This window comes from Sarcophilus harrisii, chromosome 3 (assembly GCF_902635505.1).
Source record: "Sarcophilus harrisii chromosome 3, mSarHar1.11, whole genome shotgun sequence".
Lineage (NCBI taxonomy): Eukaryota > Metazoa > Chordata > Mammalia > Dasyuromorphia > Dasyuridae > Sarcophilus > Sarcophilus harrisii.
This window is the reverse complement of record NC_045428.1, coordinates 41,344,076-41,367,211: the sequence shown is the minus strand read 5'-3', so window position 1 is coordinate 41,367,211 and position 23,136 is coordinate 41,344,076. Positions and strand designations below refer to the sequence as shown.

Here is a 23,136-nt window from a genome sequence, read left to right as displayed (position 1 = left end):
AATTTTAAGATAAAAATATAAAAGCTGATGAGTGAGATAGCTCAGTAGTGAGTATATAATACCTTCCAGTTAAGTATATGTTGCTATATCCTAGAGGTTTCCTCTAATTTTTAGTTACCAACTTAGTTTTGTGCCTACCAATATTTATCATGTATTCTATCGTATAATAATAATAATTACCATTATTTTAACAGCAACAAAGATGGAGAGAGGTAAAGTAGAAAGATGACCAGTTTTGACTCCTGGTTCTGTTAATTATTCCTTATGTGACAATGAGCCAGTTCTTCAGCCTCCTTCAGCCCTTCTTTCTCTTCTGGGAACTATTGAAGGACTAATTCCATGATTCTTTGCCTCTGTAAAGTTTTCAACTACTTTCAACCAGTATAAAATTATTTTCAATCAGCATTACTTTCAACCAGTATAAATTCCAGAGTTTCTTATTATTTTAAAGTATAATATGTTATCTTCAACTCTGAGGTAATCAAAAGAAGTATTTATTTACATTTTTTACAGACTCATTACATATAGGAAAAGGGTTTTGTACTGCTACACATCAGTATATTCATAATAAATGCGTACTTCTGACCTCCTGACACTCTGAAGTGATCGAATGCTTTCGCTTCTTGTTCGGATATTTGATTTCTTGAACAGTCTTCGTGAAAAGGACCGACACATGAAAAAATAAATGATGGGGTCTAGGCATACATTGCATGCCGACAAAAAAAGTGTCATTTCTTTGCAGTAGTAGAGAATTATGTGACCTGAGTCATCCAACAGCCTGTCCAAATGGCTAAATGTAAATGGTATTCGACACAAATGATAGGGCAGAAAGCATGTAAAAAAGACAGCGACCACAACTTTAATGCTTTGGTTATGCTTGCGTTTTCTGCTTGATTGACTAATAAATTGCTTGCTGGATTTCTGTATGTATCTGGAGATTGCAATGTAGCATCCAATCAGTATTACCAGGACAGCAACGAATAAACAGCTGTTGACGTGGATAACTGCCTTGTGCCATTTTACACCTAGAGGACTTTTAAGTTTTAAACATTCATTGATAGTTTCCGCTGTCGGTTGGACATTTGTAAGAATTATATTGGGTAAAGACAGAAAACCCATGACTACCCAAACGCAGATGGACAAGACCTTTGTAAAAGTGATGCTGTACATCCTAGAGTCGCCAAATGGCTTCACCACCTTCAGGTAACGATCAATGCTGATCAGTCCAAGGAAGATGATGGAAGTATACATATTTGCGTAAAAGAGCACAGATGAATAGCGGCACAGGAAAACGTTGAAGTACCAGGGTCCAAAACCTGCGTCGCGGACTATCCGGAAAGGAAATGTCAGGGTCATTATTAGGTCTGCAACCACGATGTTTTTGAGATAGAAAATGAAGCTCGTTTTGTTTCTGATGTGGAAGAAAATCCATACTGCGAGCCCATTGAGCAGAAGGCTTGCTACAAATATGACAAGATAAAGAACTGGCAGGACGATCGTGACAAATTCCTTGTTAGCAGTCAAGTTCCTTTCATGCAGATTGCTGGAATTATTTAAAATTGAATTGTCTTGGTTCAGTTCATCATCTGTAAAAGAGCAGATCATCCTTAGTGGTGATGGTCAGGACCAACATACCAACATTTGCTTTTTTTTTTTTTTTTTTGTTAACATTGGAAGTGCTGACAATGATGTTAAGCATGAAAAAAAAAAAAAAAAACCCATCACAGCTAGGAAGCAAAGTTTTGATTATGGGAGGTTAGCATTTTTGTCCATATTAGTGTTCATCCAGTCAGCTGAGTGGTGCGGTGGATAGAGCACTGGCCACAGAGTCAGAAGGACTCATTTTACTAGTTGTGTGGCCCTGGGAAAGTCACATAAAGAGAATAAATACAAAATAGTTATAGAGTGTTAATTTGGAAGCAGGAATACTCATCTTCATGAATTCTGATTAAGTGCCTCAAGACACTTAACTAGCCGTGTGATTCTGGGCAAATCATTTACCTCAGTTTCCTCATCTGTAAAATAATTTGGAGAAAGAAATGGCCAACCAGTCCAGTATCTCTGCCAGGAAAACCCCAAGGAAGTCATGAAGAGTTATGCCCAAACTGAACAAGAACTTTCTACTGTGTGTGTATGAGCACATATGTATACACACTTTGTGGCCAGTCCTTTAGGTTTTATAGTAAATAGAGCACTAAGCCTGGTATCTTTCCTGAATCTAGATCAAGGCCAATATACTTACTAGCTGTATATCTTATATTAACCTGGGTTTGCCTCAGTTTCCTTATCTGTACAACGGGGGTCATAATAACACCCATCTCCCAAGGTTATTTTGGAGATCAAATGAGATATTTGTAATATGCTCTACAACCCTTAAAATGCTACAAAAATGCAAGTTGCTTTTATATTTCATATCATAAAATATCTAATTATAGTATTAAATATTAAAGAACTTTTATAATTAATTTATAATTAATTTTATAATTAATTGCTTAAAAACTCAGAGTTTGGGAGGCAAAAGATTAGCAATCTCCTGTTCTGGATATCTTTGAGCCTTAAAAAAAAAAAAAAAGTTCTGGGGCAGCTAGGTGGCGCAGTGGATAGAGCACCAGCCCTGAAGTCAGGAGCATCTGAATTCAAATTTGATCTCAGACACTTAACACTTCTTAGCTGTGTGATTTTGGGCAAGTCATTTAACCCCAATTGCCTCAGAGAAAAAAATAAATAATAAGAAACCCAGTTCTAAACAGTTATGGAGCACACATCCTCAGAAATGTGAATTTTTTTTTAATAATTATTATTATTATGCTTTTTGCTATTTGCTAGGACCAGGTTTTTGCATCACTAGACAGTGACTGGGTTACTGCTGCTTCATCATTCATATACCTGTTAAAACCTGGCCGAGCTTCAGTTTTCTTTTTTTATGGGTATATAATCTTGCATTTCTATTTATATACTCAAATGTCTTTTGCATGTATGTATGTTTGTGTCACATAATGCAGTAAACATTTAATGAGTACCCATTTTGTGCTTTATTGTCTTCAGACAAGCATAAGAAGATAGTTCTTTAGAATTTAGCCCCAAAATAATTTTTTAAAATATATTTTGAAATAATATTCCTCCTTTTCTTTTCCCTTTCTCCTTCCCATCCCCCTTTTTTCTCCCTCACTTCCTTCTGCTTTTTCCTCTTCCTTCTTTCATTAGCGACTAGATTTCAGTAAATTATTTTTCAGGTATGGGCTTGGAAGTAAGGGTTACTTACAGTCAGCTTCTCTGTGTTATATTTAGTCATATCCATCCATTCATTTCCTAGAGTTGTAACAGAGACATTTCTTTTTTTTAATTACAAATTTGGGCCCCTAGTTTTTGCCTGAGTTGAAATCTAGATTATTTTTTACATCATCCTATTTCCTTCCCATTTTTTTATTCTTTCCCTCTCACTCTATACTGTGAATTGTTTTTTATAACTAGTTTCCCTAGCTTCAATGCCCTTAACACAGGCTAATAATTTATCTCTGGACTATCCTGTTCTAAGAGTGTAGTATTAGTTAGCCTTTATGAGCATGAAATGCCTGATTCAGCTCCCATATGTATTATTATTCCCACTTGTGAATATTCTGTACAACAATTGTCTCCCAAACCCACACTTGTTTAATAAAGTGTCAAGCATATCGCCTATGGCACCCTCTTCCTTCTGGTTTTCTCCAGTTTCTTACCGGGAAAAGTATTTTTGTAAATGTGTGTTTTTACTGGACTGTGCCATTATATTAGGCTGTCAGGAAGATGGGCTTTGAAGAAAGCATGAATTGGATTATGCATTTGGTTTATTCTGGCCTTCAATTTTTAAATGTCACCTGTTTTTCTCCACGGAAGGCGTGCTCTGCTGTCTCTCATTCTGACCTTGGGCTCCTAAAAAACACACTCTTAACAAATTCTAGGCTGGTAGGCTTTGAGATTGGATCTGTGATGGACTGTTCCAGTTATTTGTCTATTGGCTGTGTTCAGAGAGAATCAACACCTGTGTTGTGGACTTGTCCACCATGACCTACTTGGTGATTTACTTAGGATCACACAGTCAGTATTTGATAGGACTTGAACCTTATCTCTAAGGTCAGCCCCTGTAGCCTGCTTCATGGGACCTCTCATCAATTTTTACTTTGGATCAACTAACTTATTTTTTGTAGGGGTTTTGTTCAATATAGTGTTCTCAGAGCAATGGATGCAACATTTCAAAGGCTTTCCTGAGATATCTGCCATTGTGGTAGGGGATACAGAGAGAAAATGACTAAATACCACCTGCCTTCAGAAGATACAATATGTAAATACAATAATAGTAATAATGATAATAATAATAACACAATATAATTAGGAGAGAGCTCTTACAATTAAGGTATCAGCACAGACAACTTATAAAGCCTTGAAAGGAAGCTAAGTATTCTGAGAGATGGAATTGAGATACAATAGTCCATTTCAGCCATGGGAAAGAGCTTGATCCAAAATAAGCTGATCTTAGATGGGATGGCACCTAGATGACCCACTGGATGGGGAGCTGGACATGGAGTCAATTGTGAATCATGCTTTGTGACCCTAAGCAAGTCACTGAACTTCTATCTCATTTTCAAAATGAAAAAGGTGAATTCAGTGGCCTTTAAGGTTCCTTTCTTTTTAAAGAAAGAGAAAAATAGTAAATTAAATAATAATTGTATATTGAGGAAGCATTTTATATAAAACAAAATGATCTGACTTCCTCATAGAGAAGATCCAGATATAGAAGGATAAAGAAGTTCATTTGAAAAAGAAAAAAAAAATGTTCAATTGAAAGGAGAGCTACCCACTCTTGGAATGGAATTCTTGAGTTCCCAGGAAGTTAGATCACCACTGTAGGTGGTCAGATAGGTGGAGGAGAAGAAGGAAGAAGAAAACTGAAAGCCATTTTCAAAGAACTTTTAAAAAATTTTTCTTAAAATGTGCCCACTTTATCACAAAGATCAACTTTTAGATGTGCAGAAAGATTATGGTCACAGAATCTATGTAAATTAATTCTGTTACAACTAATGTGATAAAATATAATATAATTAATATGAAAAAAATAATAGATGCGCCTGTCTAGAAAAAGGAATGCCAGTGGTACTGGTGGGCGGTGGTTCTTGAATCATCTTGTGGTTTTGAGACAAGTAGGTGTTCACCTATCTAGGTGTCATCTCCCACTGGCCTAGCAGTCAACTTCCATGGGCAGTGTTAACCATTAGAGTAAAGGGAGAGCTTCTGATTAATGCAGAGGGGATGGGTCTAGACCTGATTATTTGCTTATGTAGTCATTCCAAAATATGCAGCTCATTTTTAGTCAAATTAGTTGAGACTTAATTTGAAATATTACATGAAGAGAGAAAAATACAAGAAGGAAAATTAGCTATTTCATGTGTTCTCAAGGATTGAGCCTCCAATTTTTCATCCATCTCAGCTCTTACCCTTCATTATTTTAAAGAAATATTTTCCCTATTTCTCCAAAAACTTAAAGCACCAGCAACTTATATTTCCCTTGCTCAAGTTCTCTTGCTGCTAATTAGCCCAGTGATTGCATGGGTAATTGAAGAGAACTTTTCTTTCTTCCTTCCTTCTTCCCTTCTTTTCCTCCTCCCTTCCTCTCTCCCTCCCTCTCTTTTTCTCCTCTTCCTTCCATTTTTGTTTCCTCAATTTGTATGTAAGAGTCCTATTCAGCTAGAAATCTTATGACAGTGACAATCAGCTTGGTGATTCAGTTAAGGAAACAAAAGACACTATTTCTCCTCTCTTGGCAAATTCAAGTGGTGTAAGAAGCAACCTGACATTTCCTTTTTCTATATTGTTCGGGTCTCTCCCTTAGTCTTGTGGAGTGTTCAAAAACTGTTTCTTAATTAATGTTAATTTTACTTAATTTGTTTTTTTTGGGGGGGGAGAGGGCAAATTCATAAAGTCATTTTACCTCCCAGTGTAGAGTCTCCCTCCACTATTACAGATCAGCAGATTATTTGTTAACTTAATCTTAGAAAATTGCCTGAGGAGGTTAAGTGATTTATCCAGGATTATATGGCAGAAGAAATATTTGAATTTGCTTTCTTGGTTGATGGAATTTTAAGGGTTTGGAGAAAGAGACAGAGAGAAAAAGAGAGAAAGTGTGACCTTAAAAAAAAATTTTTTTTTTTTATTCTTCCTCTGGATCCTGTCTAGTCTTCCAAAGTGCCCACAGTCTTTCTTAGGAACTCATTAGTTCTACTCAAGGAAAGTATTTTGTTTGATTTTCCTCACCCATGGCAATGCTCTGAACTAGGCTTCTTTTTATTAATTTAAAAACAATACCAAGGAAGGGATAGATATCAGATTTGTAGTTGGAAGGGAAGTAGAAGGGGAGTGGCAGAGAATGAAGAATTCCTTTTCTTAAATCATCAAGTTAAGATTGGATCATGTACTTGGAAAAAGCCCATATGGCACTATCATATCTATAACTGAGATGGTCTATCATCTTTGATAATCCCCCAACCTTATTGGTGATAAATTATTGCTCATCATGGGGTGGGGCTTTGGGACCAAAGTGTGGAAGTATCAACAATGTGGCTCCCTAGTACCTGATAGGGTGGGAACCAAAAGCTGAAGTAAAGCAAATTATAGGGTGTTACTCATTCTGGCTTAGGAGTCTAAGCATGAGTATTTTCTAAATAGTGATAGGGTGACATTGTCTCTGGCCTTCTTGGGAATCTCGGTGAACTCTGGAAAATTAAACCTGAAAAATAATATGTATTTGATTGTGAGTTATTACTTTGTTATACGGGATTATTTTCATCCTAAGCATTATTTTAGGGTTGTTCTCTCATGAGGGGGAAAAAAAAAGTTTTAAAAGAAACTGAGACAAGTTCAATATATGGAAATTACATGGGCATTATGTAGGGGATTGGTATTTTGATTCAGGAAAATTCCTATATGATTCTGGGGATTTGAAAGTTACTGTGTTTGGTTTTTATTTAAAAAACAAAAGTGAGCCACGGGAGAATTGTTTCTACTTCCAAGTCTCTGAGTTTTACCTGATAATTTCCCACGCAGCAGGTTGAGCCCCATTCTTTAGCTGGGATGGATCTTTAAGCCAAAATGCTTGTCAGGACACACACGGATAACACTGAGCCTTGGGTTCAGCAGAGGCTGTTTTTGTTTGCACTCCTAGGAAAAAAATAAAAATAAATTCAACGGGAAAGAATTTCCATTTCTTTCAATCTCTCTGTCTCTTTTTCTGTCTCTGTTCTCTTTCTCTCCTTTGTGTGTGTTTGTTTCTGTCTCTTTCTGTCTCTTTGCCCTGCCTCCCTCCCCCACTTTTCCTTCTTCCTTCACACTGTCTTCTCCTCTTCCTCCTTCTTTTGCTCTCCCTTCCCCCTCTCCATCTCCTTCTCTGTCTTCCTTTCCTTCCTTCTCTCCCCCACCTCCTTGTCTTTCTGTCTGTCTGTCTCTGTCTCTCAAAATATATTTTGATAGTCTCTTAGGCTTAGTCATCCATCTGGATATGAAAAATGGAACCCCCACCTTACTCCCTTAAATTTTTCTTCTTGTTGAGTGTTGTCTGTTCTTGCCTACCTGGGCCTTTCATAGAACACCTATGAGTTCCTGCAAACAAGGGCAGATTCTAACAAGGCCTTGGGCCATTTTACTACTGATTTTTGTGGTTTTGTATCTACTTAACAATCCAGTACTTAATATAGGTCATCTTCTCATTCTTTTCTCATAGGAACAACAACAGAATAGTAGGAATGACAGCATTCACCTAGTTGGCAGTTACTTAGCTTTACAAAACTCTTTTCTTGTGACACTCCAGTGTTATTATTCCCATTCCACAAATTCAAGACAGTGAAATTCTGACAGGTTAAAAGAACTGTCCAGAAATTGGACATAATGTTGAGACGCATTCCGGTATTTTTACTTACTTATTTCTTCTCATGTAAAAAATTGACTTCACATTGACTTGTGTCTGGGGGGAACTTGTGTTTACCCTTCTCCATGGGGAAAAATGCTGCATAAATAGCAAGTATGGTATTTTGTCTTTTTCCCCAGACAGTCTTAGGAAGGAGAGTCAAAAGGGAGTTAGAAATGAGCAGCCAGTTCTAGTGAGGAAAGTGACAGAGAGTCTTGGTCAAGGTCATATAGATCACAAGTAGCAAATGGGGGATTTTAATCCAGCTCCCTGGACTTTGGACTACTTTTGATATATAGGAATATGATTAGTATTTGTGGAAAATAAACAGTAAATTCTCACATATGATTTTAAAAAGCACAACATTGGAAATTAGTTGATATAGTCCCTGGCCCACAGTGCTTAGTAAATGCTCGGTGTTTGGCAAAATTCCACTTAAAAGCTTAATTGTAAGTAGAGGTCTAGTTTGGCCAAAGCCAGGAGATCATGGTCCTTGAGGAAAATGAAATTGGCCTCTGTTAACAAGCAGCTTGGGGTAGACTGAGGACTGACAGGTAGCCAGGTTCAGAATTGTCTCAGTTGGAATCTTGTATCTGACAGTTAAGAATTATGGGACTAGAGTAAAGAGCCTCCATTTGATCATCTCTAAGATGCAGATAATTATGCCTATAATAATTATATTACAGGGTCATTATAAGGGGTCAAATGAGATAATGAATGTTAAAGAGTTCAACAAATGTCAAAGTCTTGTACAATCCCATAACAATCTTCCCCCAACTGGACCTATGATTACAGTACTGACAATGACAATATCTTCCCAGATGAGTTAACTCACACGGACTTGAAATATTCTTCCTCTTCTTGCTTTGGTGACCATTTCTAAGCATAAAGTGCGAATAAGCACTTTAAGGATTTCAGGTGCTGCTTGTATATTTGCTCATCACAATGTTCCTGGGAAGGAGGTATCATGTTTGTTCCCATTTTATAACTGATACTGAGGGAAGAGCTTAAGTAACTCACGGTAAATAAATGACGCACAATTCAAACTTGTGTTTTACAGATACCAAAGCCAGTCCTTTTTCTAGAATACTAGAAAACAGAACAGAATAGAATAGAATACTAGTTATCATTTTCCAGAGTTCTTATAAATCTAAGAGGGGAAAAAATTATTTTTATCATTAATTATTATTAATTATATTATTTAAGGTCCTTTTTACAATGTCCATGAATTGAATTTATTGGTTTTCTCTTTATGCAATTTAGAGATGGGAACCATTGTAAATAATCCCAGTCCCCAAGTCACTTGAACTTCTGGGATTGTCCCTCCCCCTGATCTCCACTCCCAGTAGCTATTGGATTTTTAGCTTCTGCTTCCACTTTAGGAAATGTACTGTTTTTTTTCCTATAAAGGAGAAACATCATATCTGTGACGAGTGACTTTGTCCTTTAAAAATCTCCATTCTCAAGAGCAGTTAAATTTGAAATCTACATTATGTCATTTCAGTTGTTTTAGGAATAAGAGTGTAAGTATTAGGCATGGCTCTTAGGTGCTGAACAGAGCATAAAATTAAACACAGTCCCTTCCCACCATTGAAATCCATCAAATTATCTCTTAACATGGGTGGAACAAGTGTGAAAATGCTATTTTGTTAAGCTACAGGAAGAATCCCTTTCAAACAGGAAGAGCCGGCAGACTCATCCTGCCATGAAATATAATGGGTTTATTACTTTGCCCTTTAACACTCCCTTTATTTCAGGGTTTGAGAGAGTTTGTTTGGTTTTGATGAAAAGATTCCTGTGAATGTCATTCAGAAATCATTCTGTAGACTCTGAAATATAAAGTGACCTGCACGATATGTTTACAGATTCACATGCTGACTATTAGATGCATAGTGGACACAGTGCCTGGCTCATAATAGGTGCTCAATAAATGTTTTTTTGATGTTTTTGTTATTATGAAAGTTGTTTTCCACTCTTGCATCTAACACTTTCTATGTGACAATAAGAAATTCATGTAATGTCTCTCAGTTTCAGGGGGTGCTGTGGAACGGGCCTAAACATTTTCAGTAAAACATTTTTCAGAAATCATGAATCACTAAGTTTCATTAACAAACTTGATCTAAATCTCTTCTGTCACTCTCAGCAGAGTTCCATTTTTACAAAATTCTAGGTCACCAGGAATGAACTCATGGGCTGGTGAAGGACAATTCCTAGCACAGAATAGATACTGAGTAAATAAATGCTGACATGTCAGGTCAAAATTTGGATAAGGATTAAATTTTTTACAGTAGCACAATAGCTATTTTAAATACTGCATTAAGATCCAGATTGCTCACACTACGCAATTCAGATGGAATCTATTCATGTGGGACTAGAAACTTGCATATAGACGTTTTCTACTTGGACCTTAAAAAAATCACATTTTATAATTTCATATATGGTTAATGTTGATTATAATTGTTAGAAATGTTATCATAAATTACGTTCTTTGGTGAGTAGGGAATTAAGAAAAAAACAGTTGACTTAATCTACAATTGGTGTCAGGTTAGGGGGGAGGTGTGTGTGTGCGCACTCATGCACTAATTCTTTCTGTCAGTATAGAAAATAATTTAAATCCTTGGCACTCATTTTAGCACAAGTTGCTAACTCTCATACACATCTGGTACACAGAGTTCTAAGTTCTAGGCCTTCATGAGGAAGAGCCACAAGCATGAAAAAAACCTGGGATGGATGGATTCCTCTTATACCCTAGAAAGGACTTAGGTTATTTATGTTGTGTTCCATGTTTGTTGACCTTGGGCATTTAGTTAAATTTTTCTGAATCTTAGTTTCCTAATCCATAAAAATGAGGAAGCTGGACAAGGTGATCTCAAAGGTGTTTCCCATGAGGTCTTTTTGTTTCCCTTGGAGTGGGTGTTGGAAAGTAGAAGCTCATGTCCAGTGCTGATGACTGTGGCCTTTCTCCACTTCTGCCTCTGTAAAATGGACATTGATACTCGCATTATCTACTTCATAGCATTCATAGGATGGGAGGTTTAGAACTGGAAGGAATCTTGGTCATTTTAGTCCAATTCCTTCATTTTATAGTTGAGGAAAGTGAGATGGAGATTGAAAGACTTGTCCATGCTCTCATAGGTAGAAAGTGTTTGAGATTTGAACCCACAATCTCTGGTTGTTGTGTATGGTAAATAAAGGTACACTTTAGAGTATTATATAAATGTGGGCTATTATAAATAATATGCCTAGAATCTGTTCATTAGAAATTAGTAGGTGCCTACCATGTTATAGCATAAAAAAAGCTATAAAGTAAAAAAAAATTCAGACCTCAAGGAGCTTACATTCTGTTTGATCACATATTGATTTGCAATAATTGGGTAATTGGAGGTAGGATAAATCAGAAAAAGGATCCTTGGTTTCTCCTTCCACCAATCCAATTGTCCATTAAATTTTAAATTTTCAGTCTTGCTACCTGAGGCAGTTATTGTTGGTGATTTCATAAGTTAAAAGCAGCATTTGAGCCTAGACAAGTTAACACTCTTCACTATTAATTATTACTATTTTTTTTTTTAACTAAATCACCATCATTAAGGCAACTAGCAATAGTGAATGGAGCTCCTTCTGAAGCAGGAAGACTTTGTCCTGCACTGACATGTAGCAGCAATAGGACCATGGCCAACTCATGCCTCATCTGGGCAGCTTTCTGAGAAAGGGATTCTTGGGGCAGCTAGTTGGCTTAGTGGGTAGAGCACTATCCCTGAAGTCAGGAGGACCTGAGCTCAGATCTGGTCTCAGACACTTAAAACTTCCTAGCTGTATGACCCTGGGCAAGTCACTTAACTCTAATTGTCTCAGCAAAAAAAAAAAAAAAAGAAAGAAAGAGAAAAAAAAAGAAATAAAGAGAGAAGGAAAGAAAGAAAAAGAAGGAAAAAGAGAGATTTTTAATTTTTCTGCTGTCGTGGATACCTTGAGCAGTTGAAACCTAGTGACCCCCTTTCACCATAATAGTTCTAAGTACATAAAATAAAATGCTTAGCATTTCTTTTGAAACCAACTGTACTAAAATAGAGTTTAAAACATTTTTTTTTAAAAAAAAACTCGATTTCAGAGTTCACATTAAAGATTCCTGTTAAGTTTCTAAGGTATAAAAGCAGTTGAAGCTGCAATGATAAAGAGGTTCCATACCTAGGAGTTCCCTGTATCATTGGAATCTAGTCTGGTTCCTATCTTTAATCATCATCATCATCATCATCTAGCTACACAACACTAAATATAAATTGATTAATAATGATGTCCTATCATGTGGAGATTAGTGGTAGTGTACACTATGACCCTATCTTTCCCCGACTTTCAAAATATTTTCTAATATATAAAATTTCATGACCAACAGACATTTTCCTTTTATCAGCGCAGTACTTTAAGCTTCCTGAGACTTGTCTTTGAAAGCTTTACATTTATTACATTGCAGCCACTTTTAGTTGTCTCTCTTAATTTTTAAAAATGTCTCACTTTTGGACATCAGGTTGAGAATAAGGAGATGAGAACCAGGGAATTTCTTTAAACAAAACCTACTTTTCTTGAGTAATGTTTGTTGGCCCTCAAAGCTTACTGAGTAAGTAAACTAAGTAAAGTACACATTAGCCCTTGGAACACGGTATAGTGAATACTTGGAGTCAGAGCAACCCTAGCTTAAATCTGGTTGTGCGACTATGGATGGGTAAGCTGCAAGAAATCCTGAAATAGATGAAATGGGAAAAGTCTTAAAAGACACCTTAAAAACTCTTTTGAGTTTGGTGTCTTTTAAAACGCTATTATTTTCACTATCATCATTATTGTTATTGTTACCATCATCATTATCAAAATCATTATGATTAGTTTAAAGTCAGAAAAATTCCTCCAGTATTTTAGACAATGACAATTTAAACCCTTAATCACATCTTTTTTTCCCTTTATCATTTCATTTGCCTTATTAAAGCTCTTAATAAGACTTTATCATGTTTACTTGTGATGTAGCCTTAAGATTTGCAAAGCATTTGCAAAATGCTCTCCATGCATTTTTTTAAAAAATTGATTTATGTTGCCTTTTTATCCAAATTCTGAGCTTTCCTAGGGTGGGGACTATGTCTTAATTGTTGCTGTTATGTTCCTGCCATTAAGGATCTATCCTACTGATGTCAACTTCAAGAGAAATGGAATCCCACTAATCCACATATGAGGCTCTCTGTGGATTACACATTACATTGACTTAGTTTTAAAATATACAATCTATCTTTGTTGTATTCTTATCTTGCTAAATATTTCTTAATTGCATCCATTTAGGGGTATTGGGATTGTGTGGCTGACATCTCTGAATGGTGACCATTGTCTCAGCCTTTTTACATGTCATGGGTACCAGTTACCCAGCATTTGGACTATATGTGTGACTGACCCACATTTTTGATGTGTTTTCCTAACTCTCACTTTTCATGCAGAGGTCATTTTGAAAAGGTCATTATTGAAAATACACTTTAGCCAATTTGGTGTCTAGTGCTTTTTGGGTCTCCTGCAATTTTGATTCATTGGAGATTATGGTGTCCCACTATTCCATGCTATTCAGTGTCAACATTTGAATATTATGTTATTTTTTTTTCTTTCAAAGATGAGTTTTGGGGCCAGAGAACAATTTTGAAGCTGGAAAATATGGCATCACTTCTGAAATGCGAGCCACCCTGTTCTCTTATTTAATTCTAAGCCTCTATATAACTTCTGTTTCAGATATGTAATTATATACCAATATAGAATAGAAATTGGTTTAAAACTAATACAGATCTGAAAAAGAAATCACAAAGCTATACAAATTAAAGGATACACAGATAAAATCTCTTTTGACCATTGTTTTAAAACCCATTAAGCATTTAAGTGTCTACTATAAGCTCATCACTTTGTTTAGGTCTTATCTTGAAGATACAGAAGCAAAAATGAAATGGCCCCAGTAGATGTCACCTCCTATATAAATAAGGTCCAAGGTACGCAGCTAGATGGCACAGTGAGTAGAGTGCCAGGTTTGGAGTTCAAATTCAGCCTTTGACACTTACTAGCTGTGATCTGGGCATGACACGTAGCCCTGTTTGCCTCAGTTTGCTCATCTGTAAAATGAACTGGAAAGGGAAATGGCAATCACTCCAGTATCTTTGCCAAGAAAACTCCAAATGGGATCACAGAGAGCTAGATATGACTGAAACAAGAAGATAGCTAGAGAAGGGTATTGAATGGGACTAAGAAAGCAAGGCTTGTTCCTTTACATTCCTTGGGCTGTTGATAGCATCCTACACAGCTTTTCATGATGCATCCCATGGATCAACCAAGCTATTCTCTGCACTCACTTTGACCTCCCCTATCTTTGCTTTGGGCCTTTGAACATGCCTTTGAACTTAGCCTGAGTCACCTTTGCTCTTTGTTCTCTATTATCTCCAGAGTCAAGTAGAGATTCCTTCATGTAACATTTAAATCTCTTTACAGCCTACTTCCTTCCTCACTTTCCAGTCTTCTCACACATAGCACCCCTCCATAAAACTCTATGATCAAGACTTACTGGCTAACTTATTGTAACACGTACATGGTGCTCCATATGCCATCTCCCTCTTTCCAAGTCCTGTCCCTCATGCCTGAAATGAATAGCTTCCTTATTTCTACCTCTTCTAAGCCCTGACTTCCTTCAGGAGACAGTTCAAAGGATACCTTCTTGTAAGAAACTTTTCTTAATCCTCAGCTGCTAGTGCCTTTCAAATCCATCTTTTCTATATCTTAAATGCACCTATTTTTTTTTCAAAATAATTTTTATTGATGTTATTTTTATACCACCTAATTTCCCCTATATTCTTCCTTCCCAGAGATCCATGCCATATGATTTTATTTTATCCATTATCCACCTGATCAGAATGTAAGGTCTTAGAGGGAAGAAACTATTTCTGTCTTTGTATCCTCAGTGCTCAGAATTTAATAAGCACTTAGAAATGCTTTTTGGATTTATTGATTGAGGTGGAATTAGGAGGTCACCTTCTCTGGGAAGCTTTGTGTCATGGATAGAAATGTTTCTTGCAATTCCTGTAGCACTTTCATCTCTCCTTTGCATTTGCCATATTGCGATCTGCTTTATTCTAATTTGTGTTTTTATCTTTCCTTAGCATTTTAGGGCTAAGAGCTGGAAGCTATTTGAGGAGAGGGACTTGTGTTTTATTTCATCTTCCTCACAGTAGTTGAATTGGATCTCAATTTTTATCTTGAGTTGGACTCAGTGGGTATTTCTTCTCTTATTGCCTGGCCTTTGATATAAAAGGCTCCTTGAGATTTTCTTTTCTTTTTTTAAAGGGAGGCCTTAATCTTGGCTCTAATTGCATAACAAATCCCTCCTTAATAGACCAAATAGAGGGCTCTGTTTGTGAACACAGCCCCTGTTTAATGGTGTTGAGCTTTTCTTCTGACCCTGGGAAAATGAGATAATTGAGCCCTCTGGCATTCTGCTGTCTCCCTTGTAACTCTTACAGTGCTCTGTAAGACAAGAAGCAGGGCTCCATCCTACCATGTTTCTCATACCTGGATGCTAAGTAGTTTTCCTACTAAATTGCTGACCCACGAAAGGCACCACCTCTGTCATATTCATTTGCAGTAAAGTTTGGGAGTGGTTAACATGGACTCTGGTGAATGGATATGAATGTGCTTAGCTTTCCTCCCCAGACAGTTTTAAAGGAGAACTTGTATCTCCTTTTGGGTTTGGCTTGGTGTCTTGACATCTTATCAGACATCCAGTTTCGGTCATGCTCTTTCTGATCTTTAGGTGATGATTCTAATGATAGCTAGGTGGTGCAGTGGGTAGGGCACTGTATCTGGAGTCAGGAAGACCTCAATTTAAACCCAATCTCAGATACTTACTAGCTGTGTGACTCTGGGCAAGTCACTTAACCCCTTTGACAAAGTTTCTTCTTTTGTAAAATGGGGATGATAATAGCACCTATCTCTTCAGATATCTTGCAGATTCTCAAGTGCTTTGCAAACTTAAAGTACCATATAAGTTCCAACTTCATTGATAAAATTGGTGATCATGACATTCTATGACATTGGTAAAGTGCTTTATGTACATTTACATTACAATTTCATTTGTGACCTAACCACATAGTTGAGATAGAAAGTGCAGACATAATTATCCCCATTTACTGTTGAGGAAACTGAGTGAAAGATTTCCTTCTGGTCATAATTATTTCCAGAGGTGGAATTCTGGATTCAAATTTTATTCAAGTCACATTTTCTCCATACAAAGACATGGTGCTAAATGCTGGAGATTCAAAGCAAAAATGAGTAACTTCCTACTCTCAAGAAGCTTACATTCTACCACCAAGATGCAAATAAGAATCATCAAGTCTTTATTGAGCACTTACTGTATACCAGACACCATGGATTTATAAGGGAAAGAGGGATACAAAAAATATTCCCTGCCCTGAACCACAGTATCTGAAGGGGCCTCAGAGACCACTTACTCCAAGTCCTGCTTAAATAAGAAGTGTCTCCCTCCACCCCTCACCCAGTAAAACCTAAGGAATGGTTGTAGAAGAAGAAACCTGGGGCCCACAAAATTAAGTTGATTTATCTAAGATATTATTCATATAGGTAAAAAGTGGCAGCATTTGAATTTGCACATGTTATGCCACAGTTCTCTTATCGTTCTCAGTTTCCCTAATTATCCTGCCTCAGTTTCCCTGCTTCTCAGTTCTGCAAAACCTCTCCTCCCTCTTTTTCAGAATACTTGATAAGGATAAAAGATCTTATGTTTTAGAATATCAGAATGCCTCTCCCCATCCCAAGCTACAGGAATGTTAGCTATCATCTTATCAAGATGTCTCTCCATCTCTGAGGTTCCTCCCCCCATGCCTCCCCTCACCCTGTCAGAATTTCGTTCCTACTCTCGGCACCTTGACTCTGCCCCTGCCTCAATCTACTCTCTGTATCTGAGCCACGTGTATATGTGTCATTGAGAACTCTGATTGTTGGCTGGATTCTTGGGGACCATAGTCTCATTCAGCCCTGGGACCAAACATATATCCATTGGTTCCATTAAATCTCTGCATTTAATAAAATATTAAATACTCTCTAATCTCTATCTTGCCTCAGTTTCTCCGGCATTACACACCCAGATTCTTTTGCCTCCAAAGGGTGCCTCTAGTACTCTTCTCCTCCTTCCCTTTTCTTTTCCCCTATTTCTTTTCTCTTCCTATTCCCAATAACAATTATTATTATTTTCATATAGCATTTTAAGACTCTATAAACATTACTTCATTTATCCTCAAAACAACTGATCATTGATCCCGTTTTATAGATAAGGAAACTGAGACCGACTGGTTAAGTGACTTGCCCAGCATCACATAGTAAATAGCTGAGTGCAAATTTTAACTCGCAGATCTTTGTGACCCTGAGTCCAACATGTTATTCATTGAGCCACTTAGCTACCTCTATTCATCAGAAAATAAAAAAAATAATTTTTTTAAAAAGTCTAAAGAGGGAATAAAAGACAGACAAAAATCCTGTAATGTCAGTGAGACATTATAATTAAAGCCTACAGTTAAGATATTTGCTCAACATTATACCATTAGTTGGAGCCAGGAACTAAACCAATTTCAAGTCTGGGTTCTCCCATGCTATTGATTATCCCATAATGCTTTCTTGGTTTGATCAATGCTCCGTGTTTTTCTTTCTTTTTTGTTCTTTTTCTGAGGCAGTTGGGGTTAAATGACTTGCCCAGGGTCACCCAGCTAGGAAGTGTTAAGAGTCTGAGATTAGATTTGAACTCGGGTCCTCTATCCATTGCTCCCCCTAGCTGCCCCTAATACTCAATGTTTTTAAAGCCCAAATATCCTAAGTGAGTACAAGGATGAATGCTCTGTATTTTCTTCATTCTTCTTCAATCTCTTAATTATACTCAATTCAATAAACCCTTCTCAATCATCTATTGTGTGTAAAACACACTTGGGAAAGTTCTGGGGTTCTGGGAAAGAAAAGCCAAGTGCCTGTGAAAATATGCATAGTAAAAGGTAAATGAAAACTTTAGAGAACTTTGCAGGAAAAGCAGCACCCATCAACTGAAGGGGGTGAGGGCCGATTTCCTGCAGAACCTGTCATTTGAGCAGATTCTTGAAAGAAGATGTGGTTTCTGAAAGGCAAGGTTGAAGAGGAAGTATCCTGGGCAAAGGAGAATGGAGGTGTGAAAATGGACTAACCTACAAGCAGGGAACAGCTCAAGGCTGATTTGGTCGGTGTGTTTATGAAGGGCAGGAATGTGGAGTTTAAAAGCAAATAGAAAAAACACATTAAAACAACAACATGTATCATAGGATTCTGCAAGAGGTACCATGGGGATGGTACCAAGTATTATACCAAGTACAGTGTGATGGGAAAAAGAGAGATCCTAATTACATGGTCTAGGAAAATTTGAAGGAGAAATATGATCTGGAAGGTCTCAAGGAGATTTTGGTCTCTGAGCAAAGTCATGAAAATGGAGACACTGAATTTAGGAAGGCAAGAAGATCCATACAGATGAATGAAATTTTGGACTTGGCAAAACTGAATTTGAGGACTACGAGTAATTTAGTTTCGCTAAAATATGTAGTACACTGAAGGGGAAATTTTTAAAATTAGCTCAGAATCTTCGTTTGGAAACAGATGGGGGGAAGGTTTTAAACATCAGGATAAGGAATTTGTATTCAGTCTTAGCAACAGTAGCGAGTCACTGGATATTTTTGAGTAGATGAGTAACAGGTTCAGATATTTTTCAGATTATAAGGTCATTTCTTGTGAGGAGAGAGGAAAGGTCCTTTCTAAGGAACGCTGTTACAATGGCCTAAAGAAGTGGTAGAACCCTAGTAGAAGAACAATGAACCACAGTGAACCAAGAGAGGAGTGAATTAATGCCGGGGACTGTGGAAGTAACTGAACAGGATTTAACCACTGATTAGACATGTGGAACTGTGGGACAGTGAGAAGAGAAAAGTGTCAGAGAAGATTTTGAGCATGGGTGCCCAGGAGCAAATATTAGAAGAAAAAAAAGGAATTTGAGAAATGGAACAGGATTTTTTTGGGGGAAAGAAATGAGTTTGAAGTTACAACAGCTTCTGAATTCTATGTTGGGCTGTGGGGACAGCTGGCGTTTAGGGAGGTGATAATAAAGGGCAGATAATGTCTGGAGGCCTAAACTGGGGAATCATCTCCATGGAACTGGTCAAACCATCAGAGACAAGGACGTTAGCAAGAGAAAATGCAGAAGGTTAAAAAAGCATCTTGGTTGTGGATAAGGGCGGTGTGGAAAGACTTGATTTGGATGTGGGGAGAAGGACACTCAACAATTTAAGGAAACTGAAAAAGACCAAGCTGACCAGGAGGAGGAGGACCCGGAGACAGCCGCCCATCAATGTCAAAGAAGGCAAGCGCCCAAAATGCTTCCCAAATGTCAGCCTGTACATCAAGCCCTGTGCTTTTAGGTTACTAGCCCAAGGGATGCGATTAGTTCCCTGGTATCCAGCATGCCTTCTTGCTGGCCCACTTTCTTGCCTTTAATTATAGCTTTTAGTACTCCCATTGTTCTTTAAGAGCCTTGCCAGGCACCTGGTATTCCCTGACCTAGCACACGGTCCTGGGTAGAATGCTCAGAGACACATGGAGGCAACAGATGCTTTCCAACTTAAATGAAGGGAAGTGAAACACAGAGAACTCAAGGAAGAGAGGAAGGAAGGAAGGCAGAACCTGAAAGGCAGACAGCCACAAAGCTAAACAAATGTAATCTGCTTCTAAATTAGTCTACCCCCTTTCCCCCACATCCCTAAATGTAAATAATTCTCTTGCCTCTGTTTCTCTTATTGGGAAGTTGTTCCCTCCTCTTTTAAACTGAGATTTCCACAGGTAAAATAAACTTTAAATTGCTATATAATTGTTAGCTGTATTTACTACTACTACTACTACTACTACCACCACCACAAGTACATTATGACTAAAACTACCACCACCACTCCTCCTCCTCTTCCTCCTCCTTTTCTTCCTCTAATCTTTTTATGATAACTAGATTTTTTTTTTCTTATAGAGTTTATATTCTTGGAGCTTGGCAAACCTTAAGTTCAAATCCTGCTACTTAAGACTTTACTGATTGCATAACTGTGGAGAAGTCACCTCCTCTGAGTCCCAGTTTTTTCATCTCAACAGATATAATATTTTATCTGCAGCAATTATAGAATCCCAATGTGCTGTTTATACCAATTTCTCCAACAACGTTGTTTGTTGTTATTACCGTAGAAAAATAGTCAGGAGCCAAGCTGCCCACTGACTAGGACACTACAAAAACACAAAGGCTGATGATGTTCTAAGGCTAAAGATAAAATTTATTTTGGCTCTTCACCTACACTTATAGAGCTAGGAAGAAATATTGGCTAGTAAGTCTGTGAGGATAATAATAAACTCCCCAAAGTTAGCTAATTTCCTTTTTTGAAAAAGTAGTCTAAAAGTGAGTAAACATTTGTTCCCATTGAATTTGCATCCTTATGAAAATTATGAAATTTTATGAAATGACTTATGAAATTCCTCATCAAAACAAAACATTCAGTAGAAACTGCCCTCTTTTGATTTATTTCACTCTGATAATGTAGGTCACATTCTTCTTCCAAAGGCGGCACTAATGGGCCATCCTATTGCCCATGCTCTAGAAGGCAATACCATATAAGGGTGAGATCTGGCAGATCTTATCAAGCTAGGAAGAGCCTGGTGAAGAGCAGTTTGAGCACCATTCATGAAGTTATTCATGAATACTATCTATACTCTACATAGTCTTGAAGAGATTGGGTTCTGAATTGGTCCATGCTGATCAGATCTCAGATCCTTGTATTGAAGCTTGTGGGTTTTGTACTGAAAGTACAATGGATTATACCTTGAATCCCATGTTTTTGCTTAATTTCAACTATTGATCTTTATTGATTTGGGGGTGGAGTGGTGATGGATAGTGGTCAAGATGGTATCTATTAATTAAAGGAAATCTTTAAAGGGTTATATCCATTCATAAAGGATTATAATCCATACATTTAAAGCTGTAGGGTACTTACATCCACCTTGTCTACCTAATGCTTCATTTTACAGATGAGGAAACAGATTTGGAGTGAATATACTGGTAGTGTCAGAGTGGATTTGAATCTATTCTTCTGATGTCAATTTAGGAGATCCTCCCAGTACACTTTGCTATCTTAAGTGAAAATGAAAAGTCAGTTTTAAAAAAATTACATAAAAGAATGTTTAATAAGTTTGAAAAAATGTGAATGAGGATGACCCTAAAAAGAATAATGGCTTAGAAATACTTTAAACAGTATCAGTGTATGCTCTGACTGGTAACTTTAGCCTTTTCTTTGTAACTTGAGAAGCTCTCCTTTTGTGCCACACACAAAACACACATACACACACACATGTATATGTATGTTTATTTACATATTATAAATATACTATATATTTGCTTTTTAGAATTATCCTTACTTTTAGTCAGCTTTTTCAACTGCCCAATGAAATGACAAGTTTTCAACTTTAAAAAAATCATAATAAAACATAGTATGGTTGCTAAGCTCTTTGTCGTAACTATGTAATTTTCCCAGTGACTCTTACCTGACATGTTTTAACATGATTTCTGAGAATCTGAATGAGGATTACCCTGTTCTTTTATAGCACAATGAAAAGAATGAGATGGCTTTTTTTTTAAGAAATAAAGATTTGAAAACTTTAGTTATTTTTTTTTCCTTTTAAAATAAAATTACAAATTTGGTTAATATGAGATACATTTAATTTTGGCTTTCAGTTGTAAAAAACAAACAAACAAAAACTTCAGGTTTTATTCTTCTTGTCCGGTGTGAGTTAGTAGGAGTAATTACCAAACCTCATTTTTTTTTTGAAAGCAGACTGTGAAATTTACATTGTTAAGTAACATTTCCCCTGGAAATGGTAAAAACTACAGGCTCCTTCCTGCCTGTATTTCAGTACCTTGCACTGAGCTTCTCCTTTCTCCTGACATTCCAGCTCCCAATTTTTCACTCAGTTTTATCCACAGGAGTATTTAAAATCTCAACCAATTCCTTAGGCACTCTTTGCAAGCAAAATTTCTCCAAACCCCCAACCATTTACCTGTCATTGTTGTCACTTTCCATGGGCCAGTTAAATGTGTCCAAATCATCAGGCTCCTTTAGTCGAATCTCAAGAAAAAATCTTGACATTAGTAAAAACAGAAAAGTCGTTTTTCTGACAAAAAATGAAAAAGAGTCATTATTTTTCCTTTCAGAGAAGGTAGGTGCTCCTCTTTCACTTGTCCTCTGGGACACCCTTTCAAATTCCCAGGACCAGGAACAACTAGAGTGACTGGCTTGGTTTTGAATAAAAATGACTCACCTGCAAGTTAGTAAGTGTAGGTGAGGTTGGCAGACTAAGAACCTCATTTCCTGAACCTGAAGGAACTCCTAACGATGGAAGGAGATTAGACAGTGATTCACTTAAAGGGAGCCTGTTGGATCGTTGCCCAAAAATGCCAGAAAGCTGTTGTAAGGAGCAATGGCGGCATTTCAAGGGTTGCTGAGACTTGTCCTGTGTCTTTGGTAACTTTCTTGGGATTCTTATCACTACAACACTTTTAAGGCTTCTGCGTACGATTGCTAAATGATGTGCAGAATAATTTTTGTTGGCTACTGTCATTTGCAAAATGTTCTCATCTCTCTTTTTTTTGAAAAGCATTAAACATTATTTTTACTGGCAGACAACCGTTTCTGAAGTTCCCAGAGAGTAACACCTCAAAGCTGCCTGTTGTTTTCCCTACATATAGATCATACAACAAAGGTTTTTGTTGCTATAAGAAATTTTTTTCTGTATATAGGAAAAAAAGTGGTTTTTTTGTTTTTTTTTAAAGTCAGGTAATCAATAAGGATTTCTGGAGAGCTAACTAGTTATAAATGACAAATAACAAAGAGTTTGGAGGTGATTTTAGTATTCTTTAGAGGGAAAAAAGACAAAAGAAAAATATTCTACCTGCTACAAATAATAATTGATGACAGACTGGATGCAGATTCAATTTCAAGTGAACTTTTTCTCAGGCAACAAGAAAAATGAGTTATTCAGTTGGAAGTCTTCAGATTCTACTACTTTTGCATGACATTTTATTTTCATTGGTATTTTCCCTA

General features: G+C 37.0%; 2 protein-coding genes across 15 annotated transcripts in view; one reads left to right on the top strand and one right to left on the bottom strand.

Moving 5' to 3' along the window:
* The window catches only part of MED12L (mediator complex subunit 12L), a 370,226-nt gene that overhangs the window by 218,908 nt on the left and 128,182 nt on the right, over window positions 1-23,136 (top strand). The gene's annotated exons all lie outside the window — the stretch shown is intronic.
* GPR87 (G protein-coupled receptor 87) lies at window positions 547-22,180 on the bottom strand. Its single transcript, XM_031957767.1, has 3 exons — window positions 22,094-22,180; window positions 7,056-7,188; window positions 547-1,586 (listed from the first exon to the last, which is right to left on the bottom strand). The coding sequence occupies exons 2-3, from the start codon at window positions 7,087-7,089 to the stop codon at window positions 547-549; spliced, it is 1,074 nt and encodes a 357-aa protein (XP_031813627.1). The 5' UTR covers window positions 7,090-7,188; window positions 22,094-22,180.